The 14,383-nt window shown below is 46.2% G+C and overlaps 1 protein-coding gene across 1 annotated transcript in view; it reads right to left on the reverse strand.

The window, feature by feature from the left end:
* LOC119951523 (probable E3 ubiquitin-protein ligase HECTD4) overlaps positions 1 to 14,383 on the reverse strand; it is a 415,771-nt gene that overhangs the window by 221,882 nt on the left and 179,506 nt on the right. The window contains 2 exon segments of the mRNA XM_038774748.1: positions 1,603 to 1,708; positions 3,158 to 3,228. Coding sequence (XP_038630676.1) covers positions 1,603 to 1,708; positions 3,158 to 3,228 — 177 coding nt within the window.

A 14,383-nucleotide genomic window follows, 5' to 3' on the forward strand; every position in this document is an offset into this window, starting at 1 on the left:
TTGCCTCCCTGATCGCCCGCCGTAGAATCCTGTTTGGCTGGCGGTCAGCAGCACCGCCCAGAGCTGCGGACTGGCTGTCCGACCTCTCGGAATCTCTCCAAATGGAGAAAATCAAATTTGCCATCCGAGGGTCGGACGACGGCTTCCACAGAACGTGGGAGCCATTCATGCAACTGTTCCGGGACCTATTTGTGGCCAATGTACAAGAGGAAGAATAGTCGGGGGAAGGTAGCGGGAGGGGGGGGGGGGGGGGGGCTACAGGTTCGTTACGGGGGTTCGATGGCTAGCTAAGGCCCAAAACCAAGCTAAATAAACATGTTGAGGGGGGGGGGGGGGGGCGCAGTTACTACTACGAAGATGCTTACCTGTAAATATGTATGTTAATTTTTGCGTGTTTGTTTTTGTTTGTTTTTTTTTTTCTCTCTCCTAACAATTTGTAATTTGTTCAATATAAAATACGAAAACTGAATAAAAACATTTATAAAAAAAAAAAAAATGTTTAGGCTTCAGAGAGGCAAGAGAACTTGCAGTTTTTCCCCCCCTCACTCTTACATATACGTACAAACAAATTCAGTGTTTAAAAAATAATAATTTGAAATCTCATGGGCGCGATTCTCCGCAAATCCGGCGTGCCGTGAAGGCTGGCGTGAAACTGGCCGTGTTTCACGCCAGCCTCGGAGCTCCGTCCCGGGACCCGATTCTCCCCCCCCCCCGGGCGCGGCTAGTATCGGGGCTGGGGGAATCACGGCGACGCGGAGTTAGCAAACGTCGCTAATTCCGCCCAAGAGTCACGGCGGCTGACGCTCACGATGACGTCAGCCGCGCATGCGCGGGTTGGACGGCTCCAACCCGCGCATGCGCGGATGACGTCATCACGCAGAGGCGTCAAACCCGCGCATGCGTGGGCCGTCATGCCCCTCAGCAGCCCCGCGGACTAATCCTGCGGGGCGGCGGAAGAACAAATAGTGCACGGGTATCGGACCCACTGCCCACGATCGGTACCCACCGATCGCAGACCCATGCCACTCTTGGCACGGCTGTGGTGCGGCTGTGCCAATCGGTGCCATGGTTGTCCGGGACGGGCACTTTGCGGCCGTTTTCACGAACGCTGAAAGCAGGTGTGATCGCGGCCGGGCAGCGGAGAATCGCGCCCCATGTCTCTTCCCTTCTATCTCCCATTCCTTCTGCTCACCATTGCATAGCCCTTTACAGCCAGCACAGAGGGAAAGTTGGGAGAATGAACTTCTCTGGGAAAGTTCTCAGTATAATTCTCAGTAGATAATGTTTGTCCTATGAGTTAGTTAAGTATCAATTTCTACCTAGGTCTCAAGACATACAGGGCACCTACATTCCTGCTCTAACTTCTAGAGGATGTGCAAGAAAACCCTGTGGGTCAATTATAACAACTGTTCAAAGTTTGGGATTCTTTCCCCTCCAAGTTGTACAACTTGAAATCTATGCACCCAACACTGGGACAATATCACACTAACTGGCATTTATTGTATTATACATTCCTATTTCATTCGATACTTGGTCAGTTCACCCCCATATTTGCTCTCGTGGAAAGAATGCCAGTGTACATGTATAACTGAACCAGTGTACCTGTAGTGATCGTCATCCTCACTCCCAAATCGATTGTTCTGTAGTTGTTCAGCCAGATTAATCAAGATAATGTCACGTAACTGGCAAAGGCCACTGTTTCTCTCTCCTGCAACAACAAAGAGCTGCCTGAAACTAACAACTTCAAAAAGAAACAATTGTTATTTAAGTGAAATATCAGTATCTTATCATGGGATTTAGACTTTATAAATCAGGGGTTGGTTTAGCACAGTGGGATAAATAGCTGGCTTGTAATCCAGAACAATGCCGGCAGCGCGGGTTCAATTCCCGTACCGGCCTCCCCGAACAGGTGCCGGAATGTTGCCACTAGGCACTTTACGCAGTAACTTAATTGAAGCCTATTTGTGACAATAAGTGATTATTATTATTTGGTTGCCATCCGTTCTGGTCAGAGTTTTTGAACAGGTTTTCTTGAAAATTAAGATGTAATCAGTGCGATAAAAGCTGGATATATTTAAAATACGTGCCTATTATTTATTCTGTCATGGATTGTGGGCATCACTGGCAAGACCAACATTTGTCCATCCCTAACTGCCCTAGATGTGGATGGCTCACTAGACCATTCCAGAAGGCAATTAAGAGTAAACCATATTTCTGTGGGTGTGGAGCCACGTGTAGGCCAGACCGGATAATGACTGAACATTACCTTCCCGAAAGGACAGTAGTGAACCAGATGGATTTTTACAACAATCGATGATAGTTTCATGATCACCGTTACTGAGACTAGCTTCCAATTACAGACTTTATTAAATTAATTTAAATTCCACCAGCTGTCGTCATAGGATTTGAATCCCTCCCCCCGTAGCAATGGCCTGGGCCTTTGGCTTACGAGTCCAGTAACATTACCACTACTTCACTGCGTCCCTCTAAAGTCTATGCTTCTGCTTCATTTCTGTTCCATAATGTGCTGGTATTATAGAGGATAAATATTTATTTTAATCCGCTCTCCACCAATTTCCTTTGATTCCTAAACTGTTGAAGTGATAGAGTTTGCTACAACTTCCTGAGTAATAACTACTATCAACTCTTGATCGTTTCTGTATCTCTTCAGTCAATAGTCAACAACTGTGGACAACACTGATGACCAGTGTGTTTTTACTGATCAGCGCATGAATTCTTATGCTTAGAAGAAATAAGGCATGGTAGCACAGTGGTTGGCACTACTGCCTCACAGCACCTGGCACTACTGCCTCACAGCACCAGGGACCCGGGTTTAATTCCGGGTGAGTGTCTATGTGGGGTTTCCACATTCTCCCCGTGTCTGTGTGGCTTTGCACTGGGTGCTTTGGTTTCCTCCTACAGCCCAAAGATGTGCAGGTTAGGTGGATTGGCCATTCTAAATTGCCCTCAGTATCCAAAAGGTTTGGTGGGGTTACTGGTTGCAGGGATAGGGTGGGGCTCTGGAAAACCCCCAAACAAATACTAACATCATGATTCCAATTAATATTGGGAAAAATCTTTTCCGTACCTTATCCTGAAGAATCCAAATGAGCATGCGGTAAATATTTCACACACACACAAAAAAAAAATCACTTACCTTCAGTTAACACCAGTTTTAGCAGATTGTTCAGTTCCTGCTCTCCAAGATACAATGTATGAAGACCAGAGCTGCAGGAAAAGAAAAAGTGTATATTAGGCATGGCTCAATAGCAGAACTCTCACTTCCAAGACAGAACATTTTGGGTTCAGGTACTTGAGCACAATCCAGAGCAGTACTGAAGGAGGACGGACAGTCAGAGATGTGTCATTTGGATAAGACATTAAACCGAGACTTCTGCTCTAGTGGGCCCCAGTACTATTTTTTTTTAAAAGAGGAGAAGTGAAGTTCACTTGAATGTTCTAATCAATTATATTCCTTCACCATTTGTAAAACCAATTATCTGGATATGATATCTTGCTGTTTCTGAGACTTTGCATTGCACAAATTAACTGCTGTTTTGTACATTACAACAGTGATAACATTCCAAAAGTTCTTAACTGGCTGGAAACCACTTTGAAGTGTCCTGAGGTCATAAAAAGCTTCAGTCTTCTTTCTTCTTTTCAGTACCATGATGCAACATTTTTTGTGGAAAGGTAACTTACTGTTTAAATCAATGTCAATAAACACTACTGCATCTATCTATCCCTTTCCCATTTTTATGAGTGACAAGGCAGCTAAGTTAAAATTCTTTATACAAGGAGTACTGCGAAAGCTAATGATATTTTGAAGGTTTTACTTTTACAGGATGTGGGCATTGCTGTCTAGGCCAACATTTATTGCCCGTCCCTAGTTGCCCTTCAGAAGGTGGTGGTGAGCTGCCTTCTTGAACCACTGCAGTCCGGAAGGTGTAGGTACACCCACTGTACTGGGGGGGGGGGGGGGGGGGGGGATTCCAGGATTTTGACCCAGCAACAGTGAAGGAACGGCAATATATTTCCAAGTTAGGATGATGAGTGACTTGGAGAGGAACCTCCATGTGGTGGTGTTCCCAGGTATCTGCTGCATCCTTCTAGATGGTAGTGGCTGTGGGTTTGGAAGGTGCTGTCTAAGGAACCTTGGTGAGTTACTGCAGTACATCTTGTAGATGGTATACACGGCTGCCACTGTTCGTTTGTAGTGGAAGGATTAAATGTTTGTGAAAGGGGTACCAACCATTGGGCTTTGTCCTGGATGTTATTCAGCTGCTTGTGTTGTTAGAGCTACATTCATTCAGGCAAGTGGGGAGTATTCCATTACATTTCAGGCTTGTGCCTTGTAGTGCAGTGCCAGGAATGGGGGATAGACATAGATTTCCCCGTGGTGAGTGAAGAGGCAGAGACTATTCAGCAAAATGAGAGGGGTCGGAGGAAAAGGGAAATTGGACTCACGCTGAGCAATTGTCAAATTCTAACAGGCAGTCATGAAGGTCATTCTATAGGCTTGGAAACAAGTGATTACAAGGTATCCAGCTAAACAAATAATCAGAACATATACCAAGGGGAATAGATATTTCCTTAAATAGAAAGGAAAACGGTTTATAAATGAACACTAAAAGCAAATGCTATTAAGTATTGACATCAGATTGGCTCAGATAAGGCAATTATGTTCAAAGCGACATGGCCACTGCATTGTCTTTTTCTTCCGGTCTCAGTATGAAAATCATGGCTGAAGCAAAGGAGTATTCTGAGCTTTGTTGATTTGACAAAGTTCATTCCAAAACTAGACCTCAACAACAATGATTACAAAAGACACTGGTCCAACCTCATTTTGAGCACCATGTTCAGTTCTGGCCCTCCCAACTCAGAAAGAATATTATGACTCTGAGGATGGTACACAAAGGCAAAAGTAATTAATTGCCATACAATTTAGTGATGGGGACAGATTTAGTAGACTAAATTTGTGTTTTCGGGAGACGTTGAGGGGATCTGATCCACGTAGTTATGATTATTAAAGGCATATACAGCATGTATATAAATAGTATGTTTGAGATGATGGTGTCAAGACAGAAGGAATTGCCATGCAAACTGAAGAAGCAAAAGCCGAGATTGATTGTCTGGAACTTTTCTTTATCCAAGAGGTTGACTGCTCTGTTCCATAGATCCCTGCAGTGCAGGAGGCCATTCAGCCCATCAAATCTGCAGCAACCTTCCAAAAGAGCATCCCCACCTGGGCCCACTCCCGTTCTATCGCCGTAACCTCACCTAACCTGTGAAATAGCACTCAGAAGGTGGTCATGAAGATTTACAATGCTGTAAGAAGTTGTTCGATGGATTGTCGGGAAATTAAGTCATCATGGCACATCATGTAAATAATTTCTGGATGATAACTCATGAGTCTGGGGCCTCTTAGGTATTGCGTGACCTCAAATGACAGGTTGGAGAGGAAATTTTGCCAGAGAACACTTGAACTGACTGCATGTCTCTAGTTTGTTGTTTCTCCCAGCAGATGGGTGGAAAAAATGTGTTTCGCAGGAATGAAATTAGCCAAAAAGGTAGACGCAGGAAGTACTGGTCTGCAGGACTTTGTTTTTCTAAATACGTAAACTCAACATTCTTTAGTTTTACAGTGGCTCACTTCAGACAAACTTCTACATTATTCATATTGAGATATGCAGCTATGTTGTAGCAATTGAATAATATACCGTCATCTGAGCAAAAAGACCTACTTGTCATAGATTCATGCCAAAATCCTCAATGATTATAAGACCAGGCTTTCAAACAAAATTTGTCATTTTTCAAATGCTTAATAATTCTGTATTGCTCAATTGGTTAAGACACAAACAAAGCTATAAGATTCAGCAGGAGGTGGCAGTGCAGTGGTAGTTGCTGGACTAGTAATCCAGATACCCAGAATAATGCTCTCGGGACCCAGGTTCTGTAATTAAGACCATTGTCGTTTGCCATAAAAACCTATCTGATCCTTTAGGGAAGGAAATCTGCTGGCCGCACCTGGTCCGGCCCACGTGTCTCCTGGACCACAGGAATGTGGTTGGCTCTTAAATGCCCTGTGCAATGGCCCAGCAAGCCACTCAGTTGTATCAATCTGGACAGACCACTCAGCATTGACTTACAGTAAGAAGTCTTACAACACCAGATTAAAGTCCAACAGGTTTGTTTCAAACACGAGCTTTCGGTGCACTGCTCCTTCCTCAGGTGAATGTGCTCAGGAAGGAGCAGTGCTCCGAAAGCTCGTGTTTGAAACATACCTGTTGGACTTTAACCTGGTGTTGTAAGGCTTCTTACTGTGCTCACCCCAGTCCAACGCCGGCATCTCCACATCATAGCATTGACTTAGGCACTGGAAATGACAACAAACTTAGCCCTGTCACTCTGCAAAGTCCTCCTTACTAACATTATGCCAAAATTGGGAGATGTGTTTCACAAACAGACTGACAGTCATATTCATGAAATCATATATTACAGATAATGTCCCAGACAGCATCACCATTCCAGCAGAGGGAGGGAGTTGCCCTGGGAGATTTAACATCAACTCTGGACCCCATGAGGTCTCATGGCACCAGGTCAAACATGGGCAAGGAAACCACCTGCTGATTACCACATACCGTTCCCCCTCAGCTGATGAATCAGTACTCCTCCATATTGAACACCACTTGAGAGTGTCAAGGGCACAAAATTATAGGCCAGTTAGTCTTACTTCGGTGGTCGGTAAGTTAATGGAAAAGGTCTTGAAGGATAGGATTTATGACCATTTGGAAAGATGCAGCTTAATCCGGGATAGTCAAGATTTGTGAAGGGTAAGTCTTGCCTCACAAATTTGATTGAATTCATTGAGGAGGTAACTAAGTGTGTAGTTGAAGGTGGAGCAGTTGATGTCGTATACATGGATTTTAGTAAGGCGTTTGATAAGGTTCCCCATGGAGAAAGTAAGGAGGTGTGGGATAGAGGGAAATTTAGCCAATTGGATAAGTAACTGGCTATCACATAGAAGACAGGGGGTGGTGGTGGATGGAAAATTTTCAGACTGGAGACCAGTTACCAGCGGTGTACCACAGGGATCAGTGCTGGGACCTCTGCTATTTGTGATTTTTATCAATGACTTGGAGGAGGGGGCTGAAGGGTGGGTCAGTAAATTTGCTGATGACACCAAGCTTGGTGGAGTAGTGGATGAGGTGGAGGGCTGTTGTAGGCTGCAAAGAGACATTGATAGGACGCAGAGCTGGACCGAAAAATAGCAGATGGAGTTTAACCCTGATAAGTGCGAGGTGATTCATTTTGGTAGAAAAAATTTGAATGCTGATTACAGGGTCAACCGCAGGGTTCTGAGGAATGTGGAGGAACAGAGGGATCTTGGGATTCATGTCCACAGATCTCTGAAGGTTGCCACTCAAGTGGATAGAGCTGTGAAGGCGGCTTACAGTGTGTCAGCGTTTATTAACAGGGGGCTTGAGTTTAAGAGCCACGGGGTTATGCTGCAACTATACATGACCCTGGTGAGACCACATTTGGAGTATTGTGTGCAGTTCTGGTCATCTCATTATAGGAAGGATGTGGAGGCATTGGAAAGGGTGCAAAGGAGATTTACCAGGATGCTGCCTGGTTTGCAGGATAGGTCTTATGAGGAAAGGTTGAGGGAGCTAGGGCTTTTCTCTTTGGAGCGGAGGAGGATGAGAGGCGACTTAATAGAGGTTTATAAGATGATGAGGGGGATAGAGTGGACGTTCAGAGACTATTTCCTCGGGTGGATGTAGCTGTTACAAGGGGGCATAACTATAAGATTCAGGGTGGGAGATATAGGAGGAATATCCGAGGTAGGTTCTTTACTCAGAGAGTGGTTAGGGTGTGGAATGGACTGCCTGCTGTGATAGTGGAGTTGGATACTTTAGGAACTTTCAAGCGGTTATTGGATAGGCACATGGAGCACACCAGTATGACAGGGAGTGAGATAGCTTGATTGTGGTTTCGGACAATGCTCGGCACAACATAGAGGGCTGAAGGGCCTGTTCTGTGCTGTACTGTTCTATGTTCTATATTCTATAAAATATACTCTGGGTGGGTGATTTAAACATCCATCACCAAGAGTGGCTCGGTAATACCACCACAGACCAAGCTGGCCATGTCCTAAAGGCGCTGTGGGCCATCAGCAGCAGGGGAATTGTACTCAACCACAACCTGTAACCTCATGTTCCGGCATATCCCTCACTCAACCATTACCACCAAGTCAGGGGATCAACCTTGGTTCAATGAAGAGTGCAGGAGAGCATGCCAAGAGCAACATCAGGCATACCTTAAAAAATAGGTGCCAACCTGGTGAAGCTACAACACAGTACTCCCTGCATGCCAAACAGCAAAAAGTAATGGACAGAGCTAAGCAACTCCACAACCAATGGACCAGATCTAGTGCTGCCAATCCAACCATGAATGCTGGTGGACAATTAAACAACTCACTGGAGGAGGTTCCACAAACATCACCATCCTCAACTATGGAGAAGTCCAGCAGATCAGTGCAAAAAGATATGACTAAAATGCCACGTGAAGGTCCCCAGCCTCACAGATGCCAGTTTTCAACCACATTGATTCACTTCACGTGATATCAAGAAACGGCTGAAGGCACTGGATTCTGGGCTCTGACAATATTCCGGCAATAGTAGTGAAGACTTGCGTTCCAGTTGCCCAACCGAGCTACTCCAATACAGCTGGAACACCAGTATCTTTCCAGCAATGTTGAAAATTGCCCAATACTGTGGGCAGCACGGTAGCACAATGGTTAACACAGTTGCTTCACAGCTCCAGGGTCCTAGATTCGATTCCCGGCTTGGGTCACTGTCTGTGCGGAGGCTGCACGTTCTCCCGTCTGTGTGGGTTTCCTCCAGGTGCTATGGTTGCCTCCCACATGTCCCGAAAGAAAGATGTACTGTTACATGAATTGGACATTCTGAATTCTCCCTGTCTACCCGAACAAGCACCAGAATATGGCGATTAGGGGCTTTTCACAGTAACTTCATTGCAGTGTCAATGTAAGCCTACTTGTGACAATAAAGATTATTGTTAGGACACAAGAGACAGAACAAATGCAACCTAGCCAATTGCCGCTCCACCAGTCTACTCTTGATAATCAGTTAAGTGATGGAAGGGGTCATCAACAGCACTATGAAGCGGCACTTGTTAGCAATAACCCTGCTCAATGACACTCAGTTTGGGTTACATCAGGGTTCCGTCAGGGTCACTCAGCTACCGTCCTCATCGCAGATTTGGTGCAAAGTTGGACGAAAGAGCTGACCTCCAGAGGTGAGGTGGAGTGACTGCTCTTGAAATCAAGGCAGCATTTGTCAGAGTATGGCATCAAAGAGCCCTAGCTAACCCCGAGTCAATGGAATACATAAAGACAGAAGGGGGATGTTCACTGATGACTGCACAATGTTCAGCACCATTCGCAACTCCTCATAGCCCATGGTCAAAATCAGCGCAAGGCCTGGACAATATCCTGGCTTGGGCTGACAAGTGGCAAGTACCACAAGTGCCACAGAAGTGACTGGCAATGATCATTTCCAATAATAGAGGACCTAACTGTCGCTCCTTGACATTCAATTACTATCACTGAATCCCCCACTAACACCACCCTGGGGATTATCGTTGACCAGAAAATGAACTGAAACAAACTCCCCGAAGCCTGTCCATTATCCACAAGGTGCAAGTCAGGAGTGTGATGGAATACTCTCCACTTGCCTGGATGAGTGCAGCATCAACCCTCAAGAACCCTGTGTCTGCACGGGTCTCACCCCCACAAGCCAAAAAGATGCGCAGGGTAGGTGAATTGGCCACGCTAAAATGCTCCATAATTGGGGGTAAAAAATTATTGGGTATTCTAAATCATATGAAAAAAAAACACTCAAGAAGCTCAATGCCATTCAGGACAAAGCAGCTCAATTGTTTACTACCCCTCCCACAAACATTCAATCCCTCTCCCACCAATGCACAATGGCTGCAGTGTACACCATCTACAAGATGCACTGCAAAGCCTCACCAAGGTTCTTGAGGAACCACCTTCCAAACCTATGATCATTATCATCTAGAAGGGCAAGGGCAGCAGATATCTGGGAACACCACCACTGGGAGGTTCCCCTCCAAGTCATTCACCATCAAGACTTGGAGATCTATCGCTATTCCTTCACTGTCACTGGATTAAAATCCACCATAAGGTTAGAAGTGGGGATGTTCACTGATGACTGCACAATGTTCAGCACCATTCGGGACTCCTCAGATACTGAAGTAGTCCATGTCCAAATGCAGCAAGACCTGGACAATATCCAGGCTTGGACTGACAAGTGATAAGTAATATTCATACCACAAAAGTGGCAGGCAATGACCATTTCCTATAAGATGGGATCTAGCCATCGTCCCATGATATTCAATGGCGTCACCATAGCCGAAACCCCAACTATCAGCATCATTGGGTTACCATTGGCCAGAAACTAAACTGGACTAGCAATATAAATACTGTGGCTGCAAGAGCAGGTTCAAAGGCTCAGAATCCTGCAGTAGGTAACTCACCTCCAGACTCCCCAAAGCCAGCCCACAAGTCAGGAGTGTGCCATCACAAGATAACTCACCAAGGTTCCTTAGGCAGCACCTTCCAAACCCACAACCATTACCATCTAGAAGAACAAGAGCAGTAGATACCTGCGAACACTCACCATCCTGACTTAGAAATATATTGCTGTTCCTTGGCTATCACTGGGTCAAAATCCTGGAATTTCCTCCCTACTAGCACGGAGGGTGTATTTACACCTCATGGACTGCAGCAGGTCAAGAAGGCACATTTCACTACCACCTTACTGAAGTCAAGAGCGGCTATGGATGGACAATAAATATTGGCCGAGACAACAACGTCCACATCCCATAAATAAATTTTGACAAGGTCCCATATTGGAGACTTATACAGATGGCAGATGGACATGGGAAACAGGGTAACTTGATACGGTGGATTCAAAATTGGCTCAGCTGTAGGAGACAAACAGCGATGACAGATAGCTGCTTTAGTGACTGGAAGCCAGTGTCCAGTGACGTACCACAGGGATCTGTGCTGGGTCCCCCTATTGTTAGTCATTTATATTAACGACATAGATGACTATATGCGGGCTAGGATCAGTAAGTTTGCGGATGACACAAAGATTGGTCGGGTGGTTAACAGTGAGGCTGAGTGGCTTGGGTTACAGGAAGATACAGACGGGATGGTCAAAAGGCAGAAAAATGGCTGATGGAATTTTTTATTTTAATAAACATTTTATTAAATTCTCAAATATAAACACTAATATACATATATGCCAAGTTACACAAAATATATATTACATAAACAAAACAAAACATCAAGAGTAAGGAGGTAATTAACGAGTGGAATGGAACAAGGAACACTTATTACTAAACTAACCTCCCTGACCCTCGAATGTGTCCAGGTCTTTAAAGAAAGAAATGAATGGCCGCCATCTCTGGTGGAACCTCCCCACCTAGCATCTGATATATACTTGACCTTTTCCAGATGCAAGACCAATATCATATCTTCCACCCATGCAGAAGCTTGGATGGCGAGGGAGATCTCCAGTTGAGTAATATTTGCTCCTAGCTATTAAGGAAGCGAAGGCAAGAACATCCACCCTCAGTTCTGAGTAGAACAACGGGAGTCCAAAACCCCAAAAATTACAACCAGTGGGCAATGTTCTAGGGTCATCCGCAAAATCTTGAATAGTGTGTTGAAAAAGGAAAACACAGTATCCAGCAAGCTTAGGGCAAGACCAAAACACATGCCCGTGTTTAGCTGGTGTAAGTGAATAGCGTTCTCCATGTCTTTAAAGAATCCACTCATCCTTGCCTTTGCCCAATGCGTTCTATGCAGTACTTTGAACTGAACCAAACTCAGTCTAGCATAAGATGAAGTGGAATTCACCCTGTAGAGGGCTTCCCTCCAAACCTCCTCAATAAGCACAGAGCCTAGCTCCCCCCACGTTTCTCATATACTCCACCCAAAGGGGCAGGATCCAAAGATAGAATGAGGTTGTACAGATTTGAAATTGACCCTGTCCCCTGCTGTGCCAAGGCCAATACCTTTTCCAGCAGGGAAAGAGAGGCCAGGGGAAAGAAGAGAAGAACTTCATAAGCACATGATTAGCATGACCCCTCCCACACTGCTCACCCCCCTCAAACAGCCGGCTCATCCTGGACTTCGCCAGGTGCGCCCTGTACACCACCTTCAGCTGCACCAGCCCCAGCCTCGCACACAAAATCGAGGCATTCAGCCTCCGCAGCACCCCAATGCCACCCGAAGCTCCTCTTCCCACTTAGCCTCATCCCCTCCATGGACACCATATCCTCCTCCAAAGTCCTCCCATAAATAGCAGAGAAGAACCCCCCCCCTCCAACCGTCTTGCTGACAGCACCTCCTCCACCAATGTAGAGGCAGGCGCCATCGGGAAGGTCGGGAAGACTCACACCTGCAAGTACCGGAGACTCTCCTCCCGCACCAGCCCAAACTGCCATTCAACTTCTCCAAGTTTGCAAACCGCCCTCCCAAAAACAGATTCTTCATCTCCCTAATCCCCCTCTCCTCCCATCCATGCTCCCCGGTTCAAATTTATGATTTCCCCTATTCGGCATTTCCCTCAACCCCGCTCCCAACCTGAAGTGCTACCGAAACCGCCACCGGACTTCACGAATACCTCCGTGGAGTCAACAGGAGGGTGGCATTACCAGCGCCAGCACACCCGACCCTCTACATGAACCCACCTCAAAGCCTTACTCACAAAGCCTTCACCTCGCTATTCCACCCCCGCACCTTCTCTGCATTTACCACCGAGTAATAATACATCAAATTCAGGAGGCCTAACCCACCCCCACCGCCATCCCCACTGCAACACCACCTTCTTTACTTGGCCAGCTTCCCCACCCAGACAAAGAGGAAACCAGCCTGTCCACTCCCTTGAAAAATGCCTTGGGCAAAAACGCCAGCAGGGACTGAAATAAAAACAAAAACTGTGGTAAAATGTTCATCTTCACCCTCCCCGCCAAACTTGAAAAATTCAACTTCTAATGACCTGCCCAGTCCCGAAGCACCTGCATCCCCAGATACCCAAAATGAGATGCTGCCACACGGAATAGCAACCCCCCTTCCCCGACCCTGGAGAGAAAACCACAAAATACTCACTTTTCTCCCAAGTTCAGCTTATACCCAGAAAACGTCCCGAATCTTTGAAACAAACAAATTAGGTCACCCACTGAGGAGTCCGGCTCCGAAATGTACAACAAAACATCTGTGTACAAGGACACCCTATCCTCCTCCTCCCCCGTACCCAAATTATCCTCTTCCACAACTCCAAGCTCCTCAGCGTAATGACCAAGGACACCAATGCAAACAGAAGGGGGGGACATGGAACTCCCTTCCCTCTGCCGGAGAAAGCACCACCTTCAGCAGCTTCCGCAAATTCAATGACAACTGATTCATAGAATTTACAGTGCAGACGTTTGCCCTTAATGAACCCAGTGCGATCCTCCCCAATCACCCCCGGACGGCACACGCCCAACCTTGACCAACTTTGCCAATATCTTGGCACCTATATTCAGCAGATATATGGGCCTTACGACCCACACTCCACCGGATCCTTATCCTTCTTTAGCAGCAAAGATATGGAGGCCTGTCCTATATTTTTCAGCAAAACAGCCCTGACCATCACATCCGCGAACATTTCCACCAACAACGTCAGCTTATCCTCAAATTCCTTGTAAAATTACACCAGGGACAAATCCGGCCCCACCGTCTTCATCTTCCCAATTCCTGCCTTCACCTCCTCTACCCCCACCGACTCCTCCATTTCACCCACCCTCGGGCACTTTAACCTTCCAATGGCAAAATTTCCCCAGTACAGATAAACCCCATCCAGACATTGAAGTCCCCCACCCAGAGCATATTCTGCACCCTTGCCACCCTCAGTGCTTCTTCCAAGTGGTGTTCAACATGGAGGAGTACTGATGCATCAGCTAATGGTGGCCGGTATGTGGTAATCAGCAGGAGGTTTCCTGCTCATTGCCTGAAGCCATGAGACTTCACGGGGTCTAGTGTCGACATTGAGGACTACTAGGGCAACTCTCTCCCGACTGTATACCACTGTGCCACCACCTCTGCTGGGTCTGTCCTGCTGGTGAGACATACCCAGGAATTGTGACCATGGTATCTGGGACATTGTTTGTAAGGTGTGATTCTGTGAGTATGACTATGTCAGGCTGTTGCTTAACTAGTCTGTGCAATGGCTCTCCCAACTTTGGTACAGGCCCCCAGGTGTTAGGAGGACTTTGTAGGGTC

This window comes from Scyliorhinus canicula, chromosome 1 (genome assembly GCF_902713615.1).
Source record: "Scyliorhinus canicula chromosome 1, sScyCan1.1, whole genome shotgun sequence".
NCBI lineage: Eukaryota > Metazoa > Chordata > Chondrichthyes > Carcharhiniformes > Scyliorhinidae > Scyliorhinus > Scyliorhinus canicula.